Source organism: Procambarus clarkii, chromosome 58 (assembly GCF_040958095.1).
Source record: "Procambarus clarkii isolate CNS0578487 chromosome 58, FALCON_Pclarkii_2.0, whole genome shotgun sequence".
NCBI lineage: Eukaryota > Metazoa > Arthropoda > Malacostraca > Decapoda > Cambaridae > Procambarus > Procambarus clarkii.
The window spans coordinates 10,849,831-10,874,458 of NC_091207.1; the positions used below are offsets into that span (position 1 = coordinate 10,849,831).

At 48.9% G+C, this 24,628-nt stretch overlaps 2 protein-coding genes across 4 annotated transcripts in view; one reads left to right on the plus strand and one right to left on the minus strand.

Annotated features, from left to right (window-relative positions):
* The window catches only part of LOC123767970 (sulfotransferase 1C4), an 85,337-nt gene extending 82,805 nt beyond the window's left edge, over positions 1–2,532 (minus strand). Inside the window, exon 1 of one of the 3 annotated variants that reach the window (XM_069306547.1) lies at positions 2,452–2,532. The gene's annotated coding sequence lies outside the window, so the exon portion shown is untranslated. Of the gene's footprint in view, positions 1–2,070; positions 2,338–2,451 lie in introns of those variants that run through there. The other 2 variants (XM_069306548.1, XM_069306546.1) reach the window with 2 other exon arrangements.
* Positions 2,533–13,922: 11,390 nt separating this feature from the next.
* LOC138353517 (protein phosphatase 1 regulatory subunit 7-like) lies at positions 13,923–17,257 on the plus strand. The gene is made up of 3 exons (XM_069306502.1): positions 13,923–14,011; positions 14,265–14,607; positions 17,042–17,257. The coding sequence occupies exons 1-3, from the start codon at positions 13,923–13,925 to the stop codon at positions 17,255–17,257; spliced, it is 648 nt and encodes a 215-aa protein (XP_069162603.1).
* Positions 17,258–24,628: the final 7,371 nt, after the last annotated feature.

The following is a 24,628-nucleotide window of genomic DNA, read 5'->3' on the forward strand; positions in this document are numbered from 1 at the left end:
CGGTGTGTCCACTCACAGGATGAGTGGCGCTGCCCAATACTGTCACTATGGCGGTGTGTCCACTCACAGGATGAGTGACGCTGCCCAATACTGTCACTATGGCGGTGTGTCCACTCACAGGATGAGTGACGCTGCCCAATACTGTCACTATGGCGGTGTATCCACTCACAGGATATGTGACGCTACCCAATACTGTTACTATGGCGGTGTGTTCACTCACAGGATGAGTGGCGCTGCCCAATACTGTCACTATGGCGGTGTGTCCACTCTCAGGATGAGTAGCGCTGCCTAATACTGTCACTATGGAGGTGTGTTCACTCACAGGATGAGTGGCGCTGCCCAATACTGTCACTATGGCGGTGTATCCACTCACAGGATATGTGACGCTACCCAATACTGTTACTATGGCGGTGTGTTCACTCACAGGATGAGTGTCGCTGCTCAATACTGTCACTATGGCGGTGTGTCCACTCACAGGATGAGTGACGCTGCTTAATACTGTCACAATGGGGGGGGGGGGTGTCCACTCACAGGATGAGTGGCGCTGCCCAATACTGTCACTATGGCGGTGTGTCCACTCACAAGATGAATGGCGCTGCCCAATACTGTCACTATGGCGGTGTGTCCACTCACAGGATGAGTGGCGCTGCCCAATACTGTCACTATGGCGGTGTGTCCACTCACAGGATGAGTGACGCTGCCCAATACTGTCACTATGGCGGTGTGTCCACTCACAGGATGAGTGACGCTGCCCAATACTGTCACTATGGCGGTGTGTCCACTCACAGGATGAGTGGCGCTGCCCAATACTGTCACTATGGTGGTGTGTCCACTCACAGGATGAGTGGCGCTGCCCAATACTGTCACTATGGCGGTGTGTCCACTCACAGGATGAGTGGCGCTGCCCAATACCGTTACTATTGCGGTGTGTTCACTCACAGGATGAGTGACGCTGCCCAATACCGTTACTATGGGGGTGTGTCCACTCACAGGATGAGTGACGCTGCCCAATACTGTCACTATGGCGGTGTGTCCACTCACAGGATGAGTGGGGCTGCCCAATACCGTTACTATTGCGGTGTGTCCACTCACAGGATGAGTGGCGCTGCCCAATACCGTTACTATGGGGGCGTGTCCACTCACAGGATGAGTGACGCTGCCCAATACTGTCACTATGGCGGTGTGTCCACTCACAGGATGAGTGGGGCTGCCCAATACCGTTACTATGGGGGCGTGTCCACTCACAGGATGAGTGGCGCTGCCCAATACTGTCACTATGGCGGTGTGTCCACTCACAGGATGAGTGGGGCTGCCCAATACCGTTACTATGGGGGTGTGTCCACTCACAGGATGAGTGACGCTGCCCAATACTGTCACTATGGGGGTGTGTCCACTCACAGGATGAGTAGCGCTGCCCAATACCGTTACTATGGCGGTGTGTTCACTCACAGGATGAGTGACGCTGCCCAATACCGTTACTATGGGGGTGTGTCCACTCACAGGATGAGTGACGCTGCCCAATACTGTCACTATGGCGGTGTGTCCACTCACAGGATGAGTGGCGCTGCCCAATACCGTTACTATGGCGGTGTGTCCACTCACAGGATGAGTGGGGCTGCCCAATACCGTTACTATGGGGGTGTGTCCACTCACAGGATGAGTGACGCTGTCCAATACTGTCACTATGGCGGTGTGTCCACTCACAGGATGAGTGGCGCTGCCCAATACCGTTACTATGGGGGTGTGTCCACTCACAGGATGAGTGACGCTGCCCAATACTGTCACTATGGCGGTGTGTCCACTCACAGGATGAGTGGCGCTGCCCAATACCGTTACTATGGGGGGTGTGTCCACTCACAGGATGAGTGACGCTGCCCAATACTGTCACTATGGGGGTGTGTCTACTCACAGGATGAGTGACGCTGCCCAATACTGTCACTATGGGGGCGTGTCCACTCACAGGATGAGTGGCGCTGCCCAATACTGTCACTATGGCGGTGTGTCCACTCACAGGATGAGTGACGCTACCCATTAAACTAACCCTCTAAGGCAGAATTATAACCTACTTACAATTAAACAAATTTACATAAATCTGGACCTTCGAGGTGGACCTTCGAGGTGGACCTTGGATGTGAAGCTTGTCAGCGAACCTAAGGAGGACTTAGAGGTGGACCTTAGATGCTTGTGGTACTCGCTACCCAAGCCACCAAGGTACTGATCAGCCTCGCTGGCGCGCGGTCCACCGCTGACTGCGCCTGATACAGCTCTCAACTCACCGCGTGCATAGCGCAGTAGCTCAGCTTCTCACTCATACCTGTACGCCAGACTGTGTGTTGTATGCACATATCCCAGGAAGTACATATTGATATAATGTTGCACAGTCCACGTGCAACATGGTGTGATACCTCAGGTGTGGGTTATATGTGTGGCAAAATCAAATGAAATATTCACGTTGGAATGAGAGGAGTTCGGAGACGCAGTATATGGGAGTGTGACAGTGATATCCTCCAAGAGCTTCGAAGTCGTGGTGGGAATTATATGGTGGGCGAGTCTGCTGCGTCACGGCTTATATTGAGCTCGGACACGGTGTGTTCGTGTGTGTGTGTACTGGCATCGTCTCCATGCCCTCACATCCTGTCATACCCACTGACACCTGTCTTCATGCCCTCACATCCTGTCATACCCACTGACACCTGTCTTCATGCCCTCACATCCTGTCATACCCACTGACACCTGTCTTCATGCCCCTCACATCCTGTCATACCCACTGACACCTGTCTCCATGCCCTCACATCCTGTCATACCCACTGACACCTGTCTTCATGCCCTCACATCCTGTCATACCCACTGACACCTGTCTCCATGCCCTCACATCCTGTCATACCCACTGACACCTGTCTCCATGCCCTCACATCCTGTCATACCCACTGACACCTGTCTCCATGCCCTCACATCCTGTCATACCCACTGACACCTGTCGCCATGCCCTCACATCCTGTCATACCCACTGACACCTGTCTCCATGCCCTCACATCCTGTCATACCCATTGACACCTGTCCCCATGCCCTCACAACCTGTCATACCCATTGACACCTGTCGCCATGCCCTCACATCCTGTCATACCCACTGACACCTGTCTCCATGCCCTCACATCCTGTCATACCCACTGACACCTGTCTCCATGCCCTCACATCCTGTCATACCCATTGACACCTGTCTCCATGCCCTCACATCCTGTCATACCCACTGACACCTGTCTCCATGCCCTCACATCCTGTCATACCCACTGTCATGTCAGTTTAGCTTCTGCTCTCAAAAGAGTACTAAAGATGCAATTATTAGTCTCCTTGACGTAATTTATTCAGCCCTTGACAAAAATGAGTTTCCGATTGGACTCTTCATTGACCTGAGAAAGGCCTTTGATACTGTTAATCACAATTACCTCTTACGTAAACTCCATCATTATGGAATCCGAGGCCATACACTGGACTATATCCAATCCTATCTTAGTGATAGACACCAATGTGTAGCCATCAATAATATAATCTCTCCCACTCTACCAATAACTGTTGGAGTGCCACAGGGCAGCATCTTGGGACCTCTTCTATTTCTTATATACATTAATGATCTGCCTAATGTCTCTAACAGTCTTAAACCTATACTATTTGCTGACGATACTACCCTCATCTACTCGGACCCCAACCCACATACATTAAATAATGTTGTGAATAATGAATTAAAAAAGTCCACTTGTGGATGTCAACCAACAAACTCACACTAAACATAGAAAAGACCTACTACATCTTATTTGGAAGCAAACGAACAAATGCAATTCAACTCCAGATGAACAATAACATCATCAATAAAAATTATGGAAAGTTCCTTGGCCTATACTTAGACAAGAGACTCAACTTCAGCACCCACATACAACACATAACCAAGAAAGTCTCAACAACGGTTGGTATACTCTCTAAAATCAGACATTATGTACCAAACTCTTCTCTCCTCTCACTATACTATGAGCTAATCTATCCCTATCTTACTTATGGTATCTGTGCATGGAGTTCAACCACTCCAAACTACCTCAAGTCCATCATCATCCAACAAAAATCTGCTATCAGAACAATAAAAAAAACTCTGCTTTCAGACAACACTCAGATCCCTGTTTAAATCCCTTAAATTAACATGCTAAACATAAACTCACTCCACACATTCTCTTGTGCCATTTACATTTACAAAATCCTGTTCTGAAGATCTGATTGAAACTTTGATCTGAACCCTGCTCTGAAACTCTCCCTGGACAGATGTAATAGGACCCATTATCACCACACCAGAAATATATATCTCTGTGATATCCCCAGAGTCAGACTTAATCTGTGTAAACACTCTATACAAATAAAGGGACCCAGTCTATGGAACTCACTCCCTAACGAATTGAAAAGCTGTCCAACTTTTACCTTATATCTATATAAATAAAAATGGAAATGTTCCTTTGTTCATAATCTATAATCTCTGAAAGTTCTTCACCGATTGCTTTGAAATTTTCACTCAACGTTCCATTCGCATCTGAGCGGGTTTTTATATACTTAATATATAGATGTCACATCTGCGACGGGAAAAAAACATGCTTTTTTTGAAAAACTGTGTTTTTCATGTGAAGGAAATCTTGGAAACCTCTTTACCGATAGCTTTGAAATTTTGACACAACGTTGCATTCGAATAGGCGCATCTTTTTATGTACCTACTATATACATGCCTCACCTGTGACAGGAAAAAACATGCTTTTTTTGAAAAACAGCGCCATCTGTTGGACGTAAGAGCAACACACGCTGTAATCTCCAAAAGTTCTTCACCGATTCCTTTCAAATTTTGACACAACTTTCCATTCAAATACGCACGTGTTTTTATATACCTACTATATAGATGCCTCCTCTGTGACAGGTAAAAACATGCCCTTTTTGAAAAACAGCGCCATCTGTTGCACTTAAGACCAATGCACGCTATACTAAATAAGTTACAATTCCATTTCAATGTTTCCGATTTCTTTGATATTGAATTTTCATAGATTTCGATTCATTTTCATTTTGATTTAATTATTTTGTGTGACATTGCGTTGGAATTGAGCTCTGTTGTTTACCATACATTTACCGTTCATTTCATGAGTATAGTTTATTTTTTATTTTTTTTTTTTGGTTGTCCTTTCGTTTTTGAACTGTTTTTCTTATATTTCAGCAATGGGAAAATCTGGGGCCAGATTCACGAAACAATTACGAAGTACTTACGAACGTGTACATCTTTCCTCAATCTTTGACGGCTTTGGTTACATTTATTAAGCAGTTTACAAGCATGAAAACTTGCCAATCAACTGTTGTTATTGTTATAAACAGCCTCCTGGTGCTTCGGAGCTCATTAACTGTTTAATAATTGTAAACAAAGTCGCCAAAGATTGAGAAAAGATGTACAGGTTCGTAAGTGTTTGCGTAACTTCTTCGTGAATCTAGCCCCAGATCATTGGATGTTCCCAATTTTCAGATGGGAACATCAGATCATTTGATCATCAGATGAGGAATTGGGGAATGGTGGGAAGGACGAGGGGACGGGAGTAGGGGGATGTTGGGGGGGATGAGGGGCAAATGGTGGGGGAGGACGAGGGGACAGAGGAGTTGGGAATGGTAGGGAGGACAAGGGGACAGGGGAGTGGGGGATATTGGGGAGGACAAGGGGACGGTGGAGGGGGGAATGGTAGGGAGGACGAGGAGACGGGGGAATGGGAGATAGTGGGGAGGACAAGGGGACGGTGGAGTGGGGAATGGTTAGGAGGGCGAGGGGAAGCTGGGGAGGAAAAGGGGACGAGGGAGTGAGGAATGGTTGGGAGAACGATGGACAGAGGAAGAGGGGGGGATGGGGGGGGGAGGACTGGGAGACAGGGAAAGGTTGCTGTGGATCAGCAACGAACATGTGTTGCTGAGCCACAGCAACGCGTGGCCGGGTACAACTAGTATATAAATAAAAATGTAAATGTTCGTTTGCTCAAAATCGTAAATCTCCGAAAGTTCTTCACCGATTGCTTTGAAATTTTCACGCAACGTTCCATTCGAATACGCGCATGTTTTTATATACCTACTATATAGATGCCACACCTGAGAAAGGTAAAAACATATTTTATTTTAAACAGCGCCATCTGTTGCATGTAATTGAAACACACGCTATGCTAAGTATGTTATGATTCCATTTCAGTGTTTCCGATTGCATTGAAAAATTGCATTTTATAGATTTCAATTATTTTCATTTTGATTTAATTATTTTGTGTGACACTGCATTGAATTGAGCTGTGTTGTTTACCATACCATTCATTTTGTAAGTATATGTATAGATGCCACACCTGTGACAGGTAAAAACATTCTTCTTTAAGAAAGAGTGCCATATGTTGCACGTAAGAGCGACACACGCTATACTATATATGTTACGATTCCATTTCAATGTTTTTGATTTCATTGACAATTTGAATTTTCATTGATTTCGATTTATTTTCATTTTGATTTAATTATTTTGTGTGTCATTGCGCTAGAATTGAGATGTGTTGTTTTCCATTCCATTCATTTCGAGAGTATAGTTCATTTTGTTTATTTTTTCATCGTTTTTCATTCCGTTTTTTAAACTATTTTTCTTATATTTCAATGATGGGAACATCAGATCACTTGATGTTCCCAATTTTCTGATGGGAACATCAGATCATTTGGGAATGCATCGGACGAGGGCGTGGGGAATGGTGGGGAGGGCGAGGTGACGGGGTAGGGGGAGGATGGTGGGGAGAACAAGGGGATGGGGGAGTTAGGAATAGTTGGGAGGATGAGGGGACGGGGGAGGGGGGATGGTGGGAGGAGTGTGAGACAGGGTAAGGTTGCTGTGGCACAACAACACACATGTGTTGCTGTGCCACAACAACACATGGCCGGGTTCAGGTAGTTAAAAAATAAAACCAAAAAGTACCTAATTTCATCTTCATAGTTTCCTACCTATAGTGTAACTCACACTGTAACTAGTGCTACCCAATCCGCCCAATATGGCCTAAGTTGTATGGCCTAAGCCATACAACTTCACCATTGTAATCACTGCTATCATCTTTTATCATGATTGTTATATTGAGCGCATATTTTACTGCAGTATACCTTGCAATAATCCTAAAATTATGCTACAATATACCTGTTGATAACCCTCAAATTTTACTTTAATGTACCTACTAATTTTTGTTAAATTTTCTTCAATGTACTTGTTAAAAAAATCTATTTTGCTAGAAATTATATTCTTAAAATTATGCATTATATGAAGGACCCGCCCGAAACACTATGCGTGTTAGTGGTTTTACAAGAATGTAAAAACATCAATGCAATGTACTCTCATAAACCCAATGTACCTTCTTGAATAAATATAAATAAATAAACAAACATGACTTCATACCCTCACATGCTATCATACCATTATCTGTTGTTGTTGTTGTTCTGACATAACGACTCTGACGCTCCTCCAAGTTAATCAGCTGGTCCTTCAGTCCGCACCGGCCCACGGATGATGTTGCATCTCTACAAGGCCACTACGTACACAGTGACCCTAATGTGATTGCAGCCCGTCCTCCAAAAATGGAGTGGCAAATGTAAGAAGACAAATAACTGCAATTATGTACTATTCATAGCAGTTAGGAATTGTACTTATTTTCACTTAGTATTAAATCGTACTGTCAAATATAGTGTGAATATTTGAGTTTACCTGAAAAACTGAATAGAAAACCACAACCTCACTTAACCGTCTTAGTTTTTGAAGATAATTTTATTGCTTCTTAATTACAATTAGTACTTAACCTATAGCTATATTGATATTACAGTTTTATACAACTATTAAAACAAAACTAAAATATATCAATAAATTGTAAAGAAACTCAAGATATTTTAAAATTTTGTATAAAATCTGTATTGTTTAATAAACCTGAAAAAGAAATTCCTGATATTTAAAACTTGTGTATAGCAAATTGAACTTGAAAACTTCATCCTAAAATTCTGAGTGTCCTAACAGAAAACGAGGAGAATTAAATTGGGGGAGGGAGTTTGGTAAATGTAACATCGCCATAAGTGTAATTATACACTGTTTATGACAGTAAGAAAATGTACTTATTACACTTAGTATTTAATCGTACTGTCAATTCGGAGGATGGGTTGCGTGATTGATACTAACGATTAGATCAATCCATAAAATCCCATCTACACTTCACCAACATGTTGTTCCCTGGAGGAAGTGTACTCGCCTAGTTGTGCTTGAGGGGATTGCGCTCTGGCTCTTTGGGCCCGCCTTTCAACTGTCCTTCAACTCATTTTTGTTTTACACACACACCCACACACACACACACAAACCAAATGATAGAAGATCCAGACAGGAATATGATAGAAACAACATGGCCACCATTAACATAACAGAAAGAGCAGCTTCTGTTGCTAGCAGGAATGGATCTGGACTACTAATTATGAGAGACTTCAACCATGGGAAGATAGATTGGAAGAACGGAGACCCGCATGGAGGACCAGAAACATGGGGAGCTAAGCTGCTGGACGTGGCAACAAGAAACTTTCTAAGCCAGCACATCGAAGAACCAACAAGAATGAGAGAAGATGAACCAGCAATGCTTGATCTGATATTTACCCTAAATGAGTGGGATATAAGGGAAGTTACGGTGGAAGCGCCCTTGGGAATGAGTGACCACAGTGTATTGAACTTTGAGTACCTGGTAGAGCTAGGAATTATCTCCCCCAAAAAAGAACTAGAAATCAAAAGGCTGGCATACCGAAAGGGGAATTATGAACAGATGAGAAGTTTCCTAAGTGAAATACCTTGGGACACAGACCTCAGAGACAAGTCTGTACAGGGTATGATGGACTATGTTACCCAAAAGTGTCAGGAGGCAGTAAACAGGTTCATCCCGGCCCAAAGGGAAAAATCCGAGAAGCAACAGAAGAATCCATGGTATAATAGGGCATGTATGGAAGCGAAGAAACTGAACAAAAGGGCGTGGAGGAACTTCCGGAATAACAGAACACCAGAAAGCAAAGAGAGATACCAGAGAACCAGGAAGGAGTATGTCAGGGTGAGAAGAGAAGCAGAGAAAAGTTTTGAAAATGATATAGCAAACAAAGCCAAGACCGAACCAAAGCTACTCCACAGTCACATCAGAAGGAAAACAAGTGAAAGAACAGGTATTGAAACTTAGAACAGGCGAGGACAGGTATACAGAGAATGACAAAGAGGTGTGTGAAGAACTCAACAAGAGGTTCCAGGAGGTCTTCACAATAGAACAAGGTGACGTCACTGTGCTATTAGAAAGGGAGGTAAACCAGGCGGCCTTGGAAGGGTTCGAAATTACGAGAGAGGAGGTCAAGAGACACCTGCTGGATCTGGATGTTAGAAAGGCTGTTGGTCCAGACGGGATCTCACCATGGGTACTGAAAGAGTGTGCAGAGAGACTTTGCTTGCCACTCTCCATAGTGTATAGTAAGTCACTAGAGACGGGAGACCTACCAGAAATATGGATGACGGCGAATGTGGTCCCAATATACAAAAAGGGCGACAGACAAGAGGCACTGAACTACAGGCCAGTGTCCTTAACTTGTATACCATGCAAGGTGATGGAGAAGATCGTGAGAAAAAAACCTGGTAACACATCTGGAGAGAAGGGACTTCGTGACAAATCACCAACATGGGTTCAGGGAGGGTAAATCTTGCCTGACTGGCTTAATAGAATTCTACGACCAGGTGACAAAGATTAAGCAAGAAAGAGAGGGCTGGGCGGACTGCATTTTCTTGGATTGTTTGAAAGCCTTTGACACAGTTCCGCATAAGAGGCTGGTACATAAGCTGGAGAGACAGGCAGGTGTAGCTGGTAAGGTGCTCCAGTGGATAAGGGAGTACCTAAGCAATAGGAAGCAGAGAGTTACAATGAGGAGTGAGACCTCTGATTGGCGTGAAGTCACCAGTGGAGTCCCACAGGGCTCTGTACTCGGTCCTATCTTGTTTCTGATATATGTAAATGATCTCCCGGAGGGTATCGATTCATTTTTCTCAATGTTTGCGGTCGATGCCAAAATTATGAGAAGGATTAAAACAGAAGAGGACTGTTTGAGGCTTCAAGAAGACCTAGACAAGCTGAAGGAATGGTCAAACAAAAGGTTGTTAGAGTTTAATCCAACCAAATGTAATGTAATGAAGATAGGTGTAGGGAGCAGGAGGCCAGATACAAGGTATCATCTGGGAGTGGAAATTCTTCAGGAGTCAGAGAAAGAAAAAGACTTGGGGTTGATATCACGCCAGACCTGTCTCCTGCAGCACATATCAAGAGAATAACATCAGCGGCATATGCCAGGCTGGCCAACATACGAACGGCATTCAGAAACTTGTGTAAAAAATCATTCAGAACTTTGTATACCACATATGTCAGGCCAATCCTGGAGTATGCAGCTCCGGCATGGAGTTCATATCTAGTTAAGGATAAGACTAAACTGGAAAAGGTTCAACGGTTTGCCACCAGACTAGTACCCGAGCTGAGAGGTATGAGCTACGAGGAGAGACTACGGGAATTAAACCTCACTTCGCTGGAAGACAGAAGAGTTCCAGTCAAGACAGAAGATCTTACAGTCTCCGTGGTGTAGTGGTAAGACACTCGCCTGGCGTTCCGCGAGCGCTATGTCATGGGTTCGTATCCTGGCCGGGGAGGATTTACTGGGCGCAATTCCTTAACTGTAGCCTCTGTTTAACGCAACAGTAAAATGTGTACTTGGTTGTAACAACGATTCTTCGCGGCGGGGATCGTATTCCAGGGACCTGCCCGAAACGCTACGCGTACTAGTAGCTGTACAAGAATGTAAAAACTCTTGTATATATCTCAAAAAAAAAAAAAAGTTAGGGGGGACATGATCACTACATTCAAGATTCTCAAGGGAATTGATAGGGTAGATAAAGACAGGCTATTTAACACAAGGGGCACACGCACAAGGGGACACAGGTGGAAACTGAGCGCCCAAATGAGCCACAGAGATATTAGAAAGAACTTTTTTAGTGTCAGAGTGGTTGACAAATGGAATGCACTAGGAAGTGATGTGGTGGAGGCTGACTCCATACACAGTTTCAAGTGTAGATATGATAGAGCCCAATAGGCTCAGGAACCTGTACACCTGTTGATTGACGGTTGAGAGGCGGGACCAAAGAACCAGAGCTCAACCACCGCAAACACAACTAGGTGAGTACAAACACACAGAGGAAGCAGCCCATAACAGCTATCTAACTTCCAGGTACCTATATACTGGTAGGTGAACAGAGGCATCAGGGTGAAAGAACCTATGCTGATTTGCTTGCGCAGCCGCCGGGGATCGAACCTAGACCGTTAAGACTACGATAGCCGAGCGCTGTCGACTCAGCCGCCAGAATCCCGCCTGTGCTGCCCGACTTTCAGTGTTGCCACCTCGACGAGTTTTCTCCATTTGTTCCACTACCATGTACACCAACATGTACACCATGGAGGTCAGTAAGAGGCAGCACACCTGTCACGAGTAACCAGGCCAGCACCAGTAGTTGTGTAGCTGTCTTCTCCTCGGGGGGCCGACAGGGAGACTCCCTCTATGCTAACGAAACAAGTCACAACTAAAAGGCTAACAATCCTTGGCTTACAAAGGGGATACTAAAATCCATTAATAAAAAACATGACCTTGAGAAGAAGTATAGGTTAGGAACCGTCTCCAAAGAATTTTAAAAGAATTACTCGTTATTGCTATCTAAAATAATTAGGAGAGCCAAAATTAAATACTATGAAGATATATTAACCCAAACAAAGGGAAACATTAAGAAAACTTGGAGCACAATTTCACAAATATTGGTATCAAAGAAGAGTTTAAATAACAAACCAACACTCCTGTCCACGTTGGTCAGCTTTCAGCCTCTGATTCTGCTATTGAATTCAATAGGTTCTTCTCTTCCATTGGGTCATCCCTTGCTAATGATATTCCATCTTCCAGTACTGATGTTCAGGACTATCTTACAGGTAACTATCCACAGTCTCTGTACCTAAAGCCTATTAATTCCACTGACGTCAATGAGATAATCCTTTCCCTTAAAACCAAGTCTAATGCCCTTGAGGAGATACCAACTTTAATTTACAAAAAAGCCTCCAGATCTTTAGCTCCTGCTATTGCATTGTTCTTCAACAAGTCACTTGAACTCCAAACCTTTCCAGATATTCTAAAAAATAAGCAAGAATAAAATCAAATCAAATCAAATCAAATGTTTATTTAGGTAAGGTACATACATACAAGAGATTTTACAAAGAGTGATGGATTTATAGTTAGGGCTAGTACATACAATGCCTAAAGCCACTATTACGCAAAGCGTTTCGGGCAGGAAAAACTTAAATGACTAAAGCTTAATACTAATTGAGTATAAAGAGTAAAATGAAAACATGGAATGAAAACATAGCTGAAAAAGCAGCAGAAATACAATTCTGTCGACAAACAGCGCTCTTTAAAAAAAACAGACATTGGTTGACAATAGAGGGGTAAGGTAGGTTACAGGGAATTTATTAGGTATAGCTTCGTTTTTATCTTAAACTGGTTGAGAGAGGTACAGTCTTTAACATGGTTGGGAAGGTCATTCCACAATCTGGGTCCCTTGATTTGTAGAGCATTTCTAGTTTGATTAAGTCGTACTCTAGGAATATCAAAACTGTATTTATTTCTGGTGTGGTGCTCATGGGTTCTGTTACAACCTTCTATGAAGCTTTTGAGGTCAGGATTGGCATTACAGTTTAGCGTTTTATATATGTATAATACACATGAGAGAATGTGCAGTGACTTAATGTCTAACATATTCAGAGATTTGAGTAGGTGTACCGAGTGATGTCTGGGGCCAGAGTTGGATATTGTCCTAATAGCAGCTTTGTGTTGAGTAATTAGAGGACGTAAATGATTTTGGGTAGTAGAGCCCCAAGCACAAATACCGTAGTTGAGATATGGATAGATAAGGGAGTAATAGAGAGTCACCAGGGCAGGGCGGGGTACATAATATCTGATCTTAGAAAGAATGCCAACAGTTTTTGAAACTTTTTTTGATATATTTAGAATGTGTCCCTGGAAATTCAGCTTGTGGTCAATGAGAATGCCAAGGAATTTGCCATCTAATTTGTTACAAATTTGGGTATTGTTTATTTTGAGATTTATTTGATTAGAGGATTTATTGCCAAACAGAATATAGAAAGTTTTGTCAATGTTTAGGGTGAGTTTGTTGGCAGTTAGCCAAAGATGGACTTTATTTAGCTCAGTATTTACTGTGGCATTTAGAGCAAGGGGGTCAGGACTGGAGTAAATGAAGGTTGTGTCGTCAGCAAATAGAATTGGTTTGAGGTGTTGGGAGGCATTTGGAAGGTCATTAATGTAGATGAGAAAGAGGAGAGGGCCAAGTATGCTGCCCTGAGGAACACCAATGTTGATGGGTAGGGTGGGAGAAATTGAATTATTCACAGAAACGTACTGGAGCCTGTCAGTAAGGTAAGACTTGAGGTATTGCAGGGAGTGTCCTCTGACTCCATAATGATGTAATTTAAGAAGAAGGTTTTGGTGGTTGACAGTGTCAAAAGCCTTACGCAGGTCCACAAATAACCCAACAGGGAACTCATTTTTATCAAGAGCTGTATGAATCGAGTTAAGCATACTAATAAGTGCATCGTTAGTGGCGGAATGTGGATGAGGAAGCTGTAGAGACCAGTAGCTGCCCTTGCTACCCATTTCTGGTAGCAAGAGCAGCCGAGGCTACGTTCTTGAAGGGGAGCTTCGAGGTGGGGTTGTTGTTGTTGTTGAAGAGAGCTTAATGGAACTGCAAATACTGGTTTGAGTCTTCGATGTCGTCCATAAAAGCTGAGTCATCTGCCATGTCCCGTCCTATGATCCACTGGCTGGGTTCACTAATGAAGACAGTGCGGGCAGCAAGGTACTGACGTGGGAAGTTGAGCATAAGGTGGTCCTCGATAAAGTCGGGATGGAAACTCAGCAGTTTGCCGAGGTCCTCCTCGCTTGAGAAATAGAATGTGATTTTATTATTATTATTATTATTATTTTCTACCACAGACGTGGCCACACATTTACAATGCTAATCAGCATATATACATTTTCTTCTGTCCTCCATGGACAGGGTGAGAGATGTGTTCACCTTCTGTGGTTGATTGTTCAATAAACCCTTGAAGTATAGAATATGATGTCAGTGCCGTCCTGGCCGATGTCGATAAGTGTGACTCCATCAACGTCCTCAAGAAGCTTCAGGAGGTCGGTCTTACTGAACGCAAGCTTGATAAGTGTGACTCCATCAACGTCCTCAAGAAGCTTCAGGAGGTCGGTCTTACTGAACGCAAGCTTGATAAGTGTGACTCCATCAACGTCCTCAAGAAGCTTCAGGAGGTCGGTCTTACTGAACGCAAGCTTGATAAGTGTGACTCCATCAACGTCCTCAAGAAGCTTCAGGAGGTCGGTCTTACTGAACGCAAGCTTGATAAGTGTGACTCCATCAACGTCCTCAAGAAGCTTCAGGAGGTCGGTCTTACTGAACGCAAGCTTGTAATAACCCAGACCTGCTATTCCCTTCACTCAATAGCCCCAGCTTAACGCTGCTCGCAGATCACTGTGAACCTCACTGAACTACCAGCTAATATTAAATTTGAAGTATTAAATGAGGGAGCAACAAATGAAAGGTTTATTAATTAAAAACAATGAATAATACTTAATAAAACACTGCCACCACCATCATCTGAGTGTGTCTATTACTGATCTCCCAGGTAGGACAGAGATCACTAATCATGAACTCAGAGGGTGTAGGAATCTTGGCAATAATGCTTGGGGGATTAACATGTAATTCTTTACCTTACTTAGTGAGAATATAAGAGCTTCCAATACCACATATAAGGAAATGTATATGTTTATCTCTCAGAATGTTCGGTAATATATTTATTGCTTGTGATGTGTGTCTATGTGTGTATTAACACGATGTACTGAACGGGGTGAGAATAGCTCGAGCTACCTCATCCCTTTGTGGGTATTTTACCTCAATAATCTTATTTCAATTTCAGCCACATATAAAAATGACTCAGCATTAATAACCAAAGGGTTGAACAGATAACTAAACCACAAAATTAATTAATAATCACTTTATTTATTAACTGACATGAATATTTATATCAAATTGAGATATATCCTACTCTAATATAATCGGAGGCGATATAATCAGAGTAATAATTACTTTGATGGACCAAAACTGAGACAGACATTACCTTACTCCTGCAACCCGGCCCAGACCGGCCCCAGACCGGCTGGCCGCTCCAAGCAACAGCCTGGTGGACCAAACTCTCACAAGTCAAGCCTGGCCTCGGGCCGGGCTTGGGCAGTAGAACTCCCAGAACCCCATCAACCAGGTATATGTGGGCCTGCGGGCCGCTCCAAGCAACAGCCTGGTGGACCAAACTCTCACAAGTCAAGCCTGGCCTCGGGCCGGGCTTGGGCAGTAGAACTCCCAGAACCCCATCAACCAGGTATATGTGGGCCTGCGGGCCGCTCCAAGTAACAGCCTGGTGGACCAAACTCTCACAAGTCAAGCCTGGCCTCGGGCCGGGCTTGGGGAGTAGAAGAACTCCCAGAACCCCATCAACCAGGTATATGTGGGCCTGCGGGCCGCTCCAAGCAACAGCCTGGTGGACCAAACTCTCACAAGTCAAGCCTGGCCTCGGGCCGGGCTTGGGGAGTAGAAGAACTCCCAGAACCCCATCAACCAGGTATATGTGGGCCTGCGGGCCGCTCCAAGCAACAGTCTGGTGGACCAAACTCTCACAAGTCAAGCCTGGCCTCGGGCCAGGCTTGGGGAGTAGAAGAACTCCCAGAACCCCATCAACCAGGTATGAACCAGGTATCAGATGTAGAGTGTCTGCCCTCCAGGCCCTGATGGGGACCTGTCCCAAGTCGCTCCCAAAGACACACTGACTACAATTTTCCCTGACTACTCCCAGGGAGGCCTATTGTTTTCCTCGCGAGCTTGGCTCCGGGCTAGGAGAGGCTCCGGGCTAGGAGAGGCTCCGGGCTAGGAGAGGCTCCGGGCTAGGAGAGGCTCCGGGCTAGGAGCGGCTCCGGGCTGGGAGCGGCTCCGGGCTGGGAGCGGCTCCGGGCTAGGAGAGGCTCCGGGCTAGGAGAGGCTCCGGGCTGGGAGCGGCTCCGGGCTAGGAGAGGCTCCGGGCTGGGAGCGGCTCCGGGCTAGGAGAGGCTCCGGGCTAGGAGCGGCTCCGGGCTAGGAGCGGCTCCGGGCTAGGAGCGGCTCCGGGCTAGGAGCGGCTCCGGGCTAGGAGCGGCTCCGGGCTAGGAGCGGCTCCGAGCTAGGAGCGGCTCCGGGCTAGGAGCGGCTCCGGGCTAGGAGCGGCTCCGGGCTAGGAGCGGCTCCGGGCTAGGAGCGGCTCCGGGCTAGGAGCGGCTCCGGGCTAGGAGCGGCTCCGGGCTAGGAGCGGCTCCGGGCTAGGAGCGGCTCCGGGCTAGGAGCGGCTCCGGGCTAGGAGCGGCTCCGGGCTAGGAGCGCTAATCAAATCAAACCAAAGCTGGATGTTCCGGTCCTTTGGCCAATGGGACGTCTGGCACTACGCCTCTTGAGACTTAATCCAATCACTTGAGCCCCCGGGCCTAGTACCCTGGGCACCACTAACCAATGAACAAAAAGTCCCTCCTCTTGGCCAATGACATCTGCCCTGGAGGCGCGCCTCTCACAGAAACTGGCAATAAGAAGTAACAACCGGCTTGTGGGAAACAAGCTGGTCTGGCTGTCAATGACTATAGCGGACAGAAGGGAGAGAGAGGAAACTGTTGGAAAGGCGAATTGGGATGGGGGGGGGATAAGAGAGGATTGGGGTACGATTGGAGAAGGATTGGCCGGCGCTGGAAGGGCAGAGTCTCTTGCCTGCGGGCACTTTTATGACCGGTGAGGCTGGCTCAACAGAAGGAAGGGGGAAGGGAGAAGCTTGGCCTGAGCACAGACCATTACATGCTCATGAAGGGACGCGCCCCGGAGCTTGTAGCGCTCGTGGCTCATGGTCGTGGGAGCAGGAGCAGTCTGGACACTGCTCACATCGCCAGATCACATCACAGGAGAAGGTCCACCGACTCTCCCCAGTACGTAACACCAGGCTTGGAGTGTGGGGGTCCCGCCTTCTAGAGTGAAGCGCTGCGAGAGAGAGAGAGTTGGAGCAGCCAGAGAGAGCTGGAGCAGCCAGAGAGAGCTGGAGCAGCCAGAGAGAGCTGGAGCAGCCAGAGAGAGCTGGAGCAGCCAGAGAGAGCTGGAGCAGCCAGAGAGAGCTGGAGCAGCCAGACACATCCGGCAGTGAAGGATGCTGGCTGCGGAATCTTTGTTTTCCGGCTCTCCCCCACTGATCCGGCTGACCACTGGCAGTGTCAGTAGTCATTTATTTATTTATATACAAGAAGGTACATTAGGTTTGTGAGAATACATAGCATGGTAATTACACTCTTGTAAAGCCACTAGTACGCGCAGCGTTTCGGGCAGGTCCTTAATCTAACAGATAATTATAAGTAGGTAAATTCTAGCAGAATTAATAAAATGATTACGGTTACATTGCAAGAAAAAAAATGAGATGAGAAAAATGTCATGAAGGTCATCGTGATCAAGGTGGCACTTATGATAGCACTCACGTTATCATGTAATCATAAAGGCACCACTCCAGTACCAGCGGTTATCTAACAAGGAAATAACCATCGCAGTGCAACTACCATGTCCACAAATGTGGTGATCTCACAGATGTTAACAACTACAGACCGATATAAATTCTGCCTAACTTGTCTAAAATATTTGAAAAACTAATCAACAAGCAGCTTTACTCTTATCTAGCCAAACACAATATACTGAGCTCTTGTCAATATGGTTTCAGACCCAATAAAAGCACTAACGATGCACTTATTAGTATGATTAACTTGATTCATACAGCTCTTGATAAAAATGAGTTCCCTGTTGGGTTATTTGTGGACCTGCGTAAGGCTTTTGACACTGTCAACCACCAAAACCTTTTTCTTAAATTACATCATTATGGAGTCAGAGGACACTCCCTGCAATACCTCAAATCTTACCTTACTGACAGGCTCCAGTATGTTTCTGTGAATAATTCAATTTCTCCCACCCTACCCATCAACATTGGTGTTCCTCAGGGCAGCATACTTGGCCCTCTCCTCTTTCTCATCTACATTAATGACCTTCCAAATGCCTCCCAACACCTCAAACCAATTCTATTTCCTGACGACACAACCTTCATTTACTCCAGTCCTGATCCCCTTGCTCTAAATGCCACAGTAAATACTGAGCTAAATAAAGTCCATCTTTGGCTAACTGCCAACAAACTCACCCTTAACATTGACAAAACTTTCTATATTCTGTTTGGCTACTTTTATTGTATATATATTGTATTTTTGCTACTTTTTCTGCCATGTTCCCCCCCTTTTTTTATTTTCTCAACACAATTTATACTTTAATCTCAATTAGTATTAAGTTTTAGTCTTAGTGTTTTTCCTGCCCGAAACGCTTTGCGTAATAGTGGCTTTAGGCATTGTATGTACTAACTCTATCTATAAATCCATCAACTTTTGTATCTTACCTTGTATGTATGTACTTTACCTGAATAAACATTTGATTTTGATTTTGATTTCGACTTAATTTGTATGATATAATCTTTCTTCGGTGTATTGTTAGTCATATTTAATAATTATAATTCATTGTGTTCGGGGGACAGGCAGTTAGGTTATTTATACATGTTAGGCTTACACCGAGTAAGCCTAACATGCCCAAGGTCATATTACTGACCCCGTCCAGGATACAATCACAAACTGACTATCTCCTGGGTACCTACTCACTGTTAGGTGAACAGGTACGCTAGGAGAAAATGTGACCAACCATTTCTGTCCCGCCCAAGATTCGAACACGGAATTCTCGATTATCATTCGAAAACGAGCCCCCCGTCTGTACTACCGGGACCCTTGGTTATCTACAGTATATTGGATGAGATTAAGGGACCTGCTGCATGGGTAACAGCTTCTCCTCCGTATCACCCTACCCTGGCTTCATGCCTTAGAGAGGCCACTCCAGACCGACAACCAGAGCACAACTCCATAGCCTCATGAGACTGATGGATGCCTACTACTATTGGTTATATACTTGTATACTGTATATTTGATATAAACTCATATATATTATATATATATATACTGGTTACTTGGTTCAATATACCAAGTTACTCTCACAATATTGCACTTGAAATCGTTTATTCGACAAATCCCACTGCATTGTTTGCTACCAACACTCATGTTATCATGAGTTAGTTCACCAGGCAAAGTTCACAATGTTCATCCCCTTACACGGTCCCTTGTCCCGCCTTCTGTGTTGTTCAGTCTGGTGACGTTTTCCCATCTCTAGCCACTCCGCTCCTCCCACGTCTGCTGTTCGGTGTTTACTCCGAGTTGCCAGGTGGCAGCCTATCGCCCCAGCATCCCTGCATCATATTAGCATTCTCTGTTCTGGCTGGGGGACACCTGTCAGTACCCCAGGACAGCTGGGGAGACCTGCCAGTACCCCCAGGACAGCTGGGGAGACCTGCCAGTACCCCAGGACAGCTGGGGACACCTGTCAGTACCCCAGGACAGCTGGGGGGACCTGTCAGTACCCCAGAACAGCTGGGGGGACCTGTCAGTACCCCAGGACAGCTGGGGAGACCTGCCAGTACCCCAGGACAGCTGGGGGGCCTGTCAGTACCCCAGGACAGCTGGGGACACCTGTCAGTACCCCAGGACAGCTGGGGACACCTGTCAGTACCCCAGGACAGCTGGGGACACCTGTCAGTACCCCAGGACAGCTGGGGGGACCTGTCAGTACCCCAGGACAGCTGGGGACACCTGTCAGTACCCCAGGACAGCTGGGGACACCTGTCAGTACCCCAGGACAGCTGGGGACACTTGTCAGTACCCCAGGACAGCTAGGGTCCCCTGTCAGTACCCCAGGACAGCTGGGGACACCTGTCAGTACCCCAGAACAGCTGGGGGGACCTGTCAGTACCCCAGGACAGCTGGGGGATCTGTCAGTACCCCAGGACAGCTGGGGGACACCTGTCAGTACCCCAGGACAGCTGGGAAGACCTGCCAGTACCCCAGAACAGCTGGGGGACCTGTCAGTACCCCAGGACAGCTGGGGGATCTGTCAGTACCCCAGGACAGCTGGGGGACACCTGTCAGTACCCCAGGACAGCTGGGAAGACCTGCCAGTACCCCAGAACAGCTGGGGGACCTGTCAGTACCCCAGGACAGCTGGGGGACACCTGTCAGTACCCCAGGACAGCTGGGAAGACCTGCCAGTACCCCAGAACAGCTGGGGGACCTGTCAGTACCCCAGGACAGCTGGGGACACCTGTCAGTACCCCAGGACAGCTGGGGGACACCTGTCAGTACCCCAGGACAGCTGGGGGGACCTGTCAGTACCCCAGGACAGCTGGGGGATCTGTCAGTACCCCAGGACAGCTGGGGACACCTGTCAGTACCCCAGGACAGCTGGGGACACCTGTCAGTACCCCAGGACAGCTGGGGGGACCTGTCAGTACCCCAGGACAGCTGGGGACACCCGTCAGTACCCCAGGACAGCTGGGGACACCTGTCAGTACCCCAGAACAGCTGGGGGGACCTGTCAGTACCCCAGAACAGCTGGGGGACCAGTCAGTACCCCAGGACACCTGGGGGACCTGTCAGTACCCCAGGACAGCTGGGAGGACCTGTCAGTACCCCAGGACAGCTGGGGGACCTGTCAGTACCCCAGGACAGCTGTTGAGACCTGCCAGTACCCCTGGACAGCTGAGAGGACCTGTCAGCCCCCCAGGACAGCTTGGGGGACCTGCCAGTACCCCAGGTCAGCTGGGGGGACCTGTCAGTACCCCAGAACAGCTGGGAGGACTTGTCAGTACCCCCAGGACAGCTGGGGGACCTGTCAGTGCCCCAGGACAGCTGGGGGAACCTCCCAGTACCCCAGGACAGCTGAGGGACCTGTCAGTACCCCAGGACAGCTGAGGGACCTGTCAGTACCCCAGGACAGCTGGGGGACATACCTGTACCCAAGGACAGCTGGAGGACCTGTCAGTACCCCAGGACAGCTGGGGGGACATGTCAATACCACAGGACAGCTGGGGGAACCTGTCAGTATCACAGGACAGCTGAGGGGGACCTGTTAGTACCCCAGGACAGCTGGGGACACCTGTCAGTACCCCAGGACAGCTGGACGACCTGCCAGTACCCCAGGACAGCTGGGGGACCTGCCAGTACCCCAGGACAGCTGGAGGGGACCTGTCAGTACCCCAGGACAGCTGAGGGACCTGCCTGTACCCCAGGATAGCTGGGGGGACCTGTCAGTATCCCAGGACAGCTGGGGGACCTGTCAGTACCCCAGGACAGCTGGGGGACCTGTCAGTATCCCCAGGACAGCTGGGGGACCTGTCAGTATCCCTAGGACAGCTGGGGGACCTGTCAGTACCCCAGGACAGCTGGGGGACCTGTCAGTACCCCAGGACAGCTGGGGGACCTGTCAGTATCCCCAGGACAGCTGGGGGACCTGTCAGTATCCCTAGGACAGCTGGGGGACCTGTCAGTACCCCAGGACAGCTGGGGGACCTGTGAGTACCCCAGGACAGCTGGCGGACCTGTCAGTATCCCTAGGACAGCTGGGGGGACCTGTCAGTACCCCAGGACAGCTGGGGGACCTGCCAGTACCCCAGGACAGCTGGGGGACCTGCCAGTACCCCAGGACAGCTGGGGGACCTGCCAGTACCCCAGGACAGCTGGGGGACCTGTCAATACCCCAGGACAGCTGGGGAGACCTGCCAGTACCCCAGGACAGCTGGGGAGATCTGTCAGTACCCCAGGACAGCTGGGGAGACCTGCCAGTACCCCAGGACAGCTGGGGGACCTGCCAGTACTCCAGGACAGCTGGGGGACCTGTCAGTACCCCAGGACAGCTGGGGAGACCTGCCAGTACCCCAGGACAGCTGGGGGGACCTGCCAGTACCCCAGGACAGCTGGGGGGACGTGTCAGAACCCCAGGACAGCTGGGGGACCTGCCAGTAACCCAGGACAGCTGGGGGGACCTGTCAGTACCCCAGGACAGCTGGGGGGACCTGTCAGTACCCCAGGACAGCTGGGGGACCTGCCAGTACTCCAGGACAGCTGGGGACCTGTCAATACCCCAGGACAGCTGGGGGACCTGTCAGGACAGCTGGGGGACCTGTCAATACCCCAGGACAGCTGGGGGACCTGTCAATACCCCAGGACAGCTGGGGGACCTGTCAGGACAGCTGGGGGACCTGTCAATACCCCAGGACAGCTGGGGGGACCTGTCAGTACCCTAGGACAGCTGGGGGACCTGTCAGTACCCTAGGACAGCTGAGGGACCTGTCAATACCCCAGGACAGCTGGGGGACCTGTCAGTACCCCTGGACAGCTGGGGGGACCTGTCAGTACTCCAGGACAGCTGGGGGACCTGTCAATACCCCAGGACAGCTGGGGGACCTGTCAGTACCCTAGGACAGCTGGGGGACCTGTCAGTACCCCAGGAGAGCTGGGGGACCTGTCAATACCCCAGGACAGCTGGGGGACCTATCAGTACCCCAGGACAGCTGGGGACACCTGTCAGTACCCCAGGACAGCTGAGGGACCTGTCAGTACCCCAGGACAGCTGGGGGACCTGTCAGTACCCCTGGACAGCTGGGGGACCTGCCAGTACCCCAGCACAGCTGGGGGACCTGTCAGTACCCCAGGACAGCTGGGGGACCTGTCAGTACCCCTGGACAGCTGGGAGACCTGTCAGTACCCCAGGACAGCTGAGGGACCTGTCAGTACCCCAGGACAGCTGGGGGACCTGTCAGTACCCCTGGACAGCTGAGGGACCTGTCAGTACCCCAGGACAGCTGGAAGACCTGTCAGTACCCCTGGACAGCTGGGGGATCTGCCAGTACCCCAGGACAGCTGGGGGACCTGTCAGTACCCCAGGACAGCTGGGGGACCTGTCAGTACCCCAGGACAGCTGGGGAGACCTGCCAGTTCGCCAGGACAGCTGGGGGACCTGTCAGTACCCCAGGACAGCTGGGGACACCTGTCAGTACCCCAGGACAGCTGGTGAACCTGTCAGTAACCCAGGACAGCTGGGGAGACCTGTCAGTACCCCAGGACAGCTGGGGGACCTGTCAGTACCCCAGGACAGCTGGGGGACCTGTCAGTACCCCAGGACAGCTGGGGAGACCTGCCAGTTCGCCTGGACAGCTGGGGGACCTGTCAGTACCCCAGGACAGCTGGGGACACCTGTCAGTACCCCAGGACAGCTGGGGACACCTGTCAGTACCCCAGGACAGCTGGGGGACCTGTCAGTACCCCAGGACAGCTGGGGAGACTTGTCAGTACCCCGGGACAGGTGGGGACACCTGTCAGTACCCCAGGAAAGCTGGGGGACCTGCCAGTACCCCAGGACAGGCGGGGGGACCTGTCAGTACCCCAGGACAGCTGGGGGACCTACCAGTACCCCAGGACAGCTGGGGGACCTGTCAGTACCCCAGGACAGCTGGGGACACCTGTCAGTACCCCAGGTCAGCTGGGGACACCTGTCAGTACCCCAGGACAGCTGGGGACACCTGTCAGTACCCCAGGACAGCTGGGGACACCTGTCAGTACCCCAGGACAGCTGGGGACACCTGTCAGTACCCCAGGACAGCTGGGGACACCTGTCAGTACCCCAGGTCAGCTGGGGACACCTCCCAGGACAGCTGGGGGACCTGCCAGTACCCCAGGACAGCTGGGAAGACCTGCCAGTACCCCAGAACAGCTGGGGGACCTGTCAGTACCCCAGGACAGCTGGGGACACCTGTCAGTACCCCAGGACAGCTGGGGGACACCTGTCAGTACCCCAGGACAGCTGGGGGGACCTGTCAGTACCCCAGGACAGCTGGGGGATCTGTCAGTACCCCAGGACAGCTGGGGACACCTGTCAGTACCCCAGGACAGCTGGGGACACCTGTCAGTACCCCAGGACAGCTGGGGGATCTGTCAGTACCCCAGGACAGCTGGGGACACCTGTCAGTACCCCAGGACAGCTGGGGACACCTGTCAGTACCCCAGGACAGCTGGGGGGACCTGTCAGAACCCCAGGACAGCTGGGGACACCCGTCAGTACCCCAGGACAGCTGGGGACACCTGTCAGTACCCCAGAACAGCTGGGGGGACCTGTCAGTACCCCAGAACAGCTGGGGGACCAGTCAGTACCCCAGGACACCTGGGGGACCTGTCAGTACCCCAGGACAGCTGGGAGGACCTGTCAGTACCCCAGGACAGCTGGGGGACCTGTCAGTACCCCAGGACAGCTGTTGAGACCTGCCAGTACCCCTGGACAGCTGAGAGGACCTGTCAGCCCCCCAGGACAGCTTGGGGGACCTGCCAGTACCCCAGGTCAGCTGGGGGGACCTGTCAGTACCCCAGAACAGCTGGGAGGACTTGTCAGTACCCC

What these genes read in the sequence shown, in the direction of transcription:
- LOC138353517 (XM_069306502.1), top strand. Translation starts at nt 13,923, where the DNA reads ATGTCGTCCATAAAAGCTGAGTCATCTGCCATGTCCCGTCCTATGATC. An exon ending in AAGACAGTGCGGGCAGCAAG is followed by an intron (nt 14,012 to 14,264) that starts GTACTGACGTGG and finishes AAACCCTTGAAG; the next exon opens with TATAGAATATGATGTCAGTG. An exon ending in TCCTCAAGAAGCTTCAGGAG is followed by an intron (nt 14,608 to 17,041) that starts GTCGGTCTTACT and finishes CTGGCTCAACAG; the next exon opens with AAGGAAGGGGGAAGGGAGAA.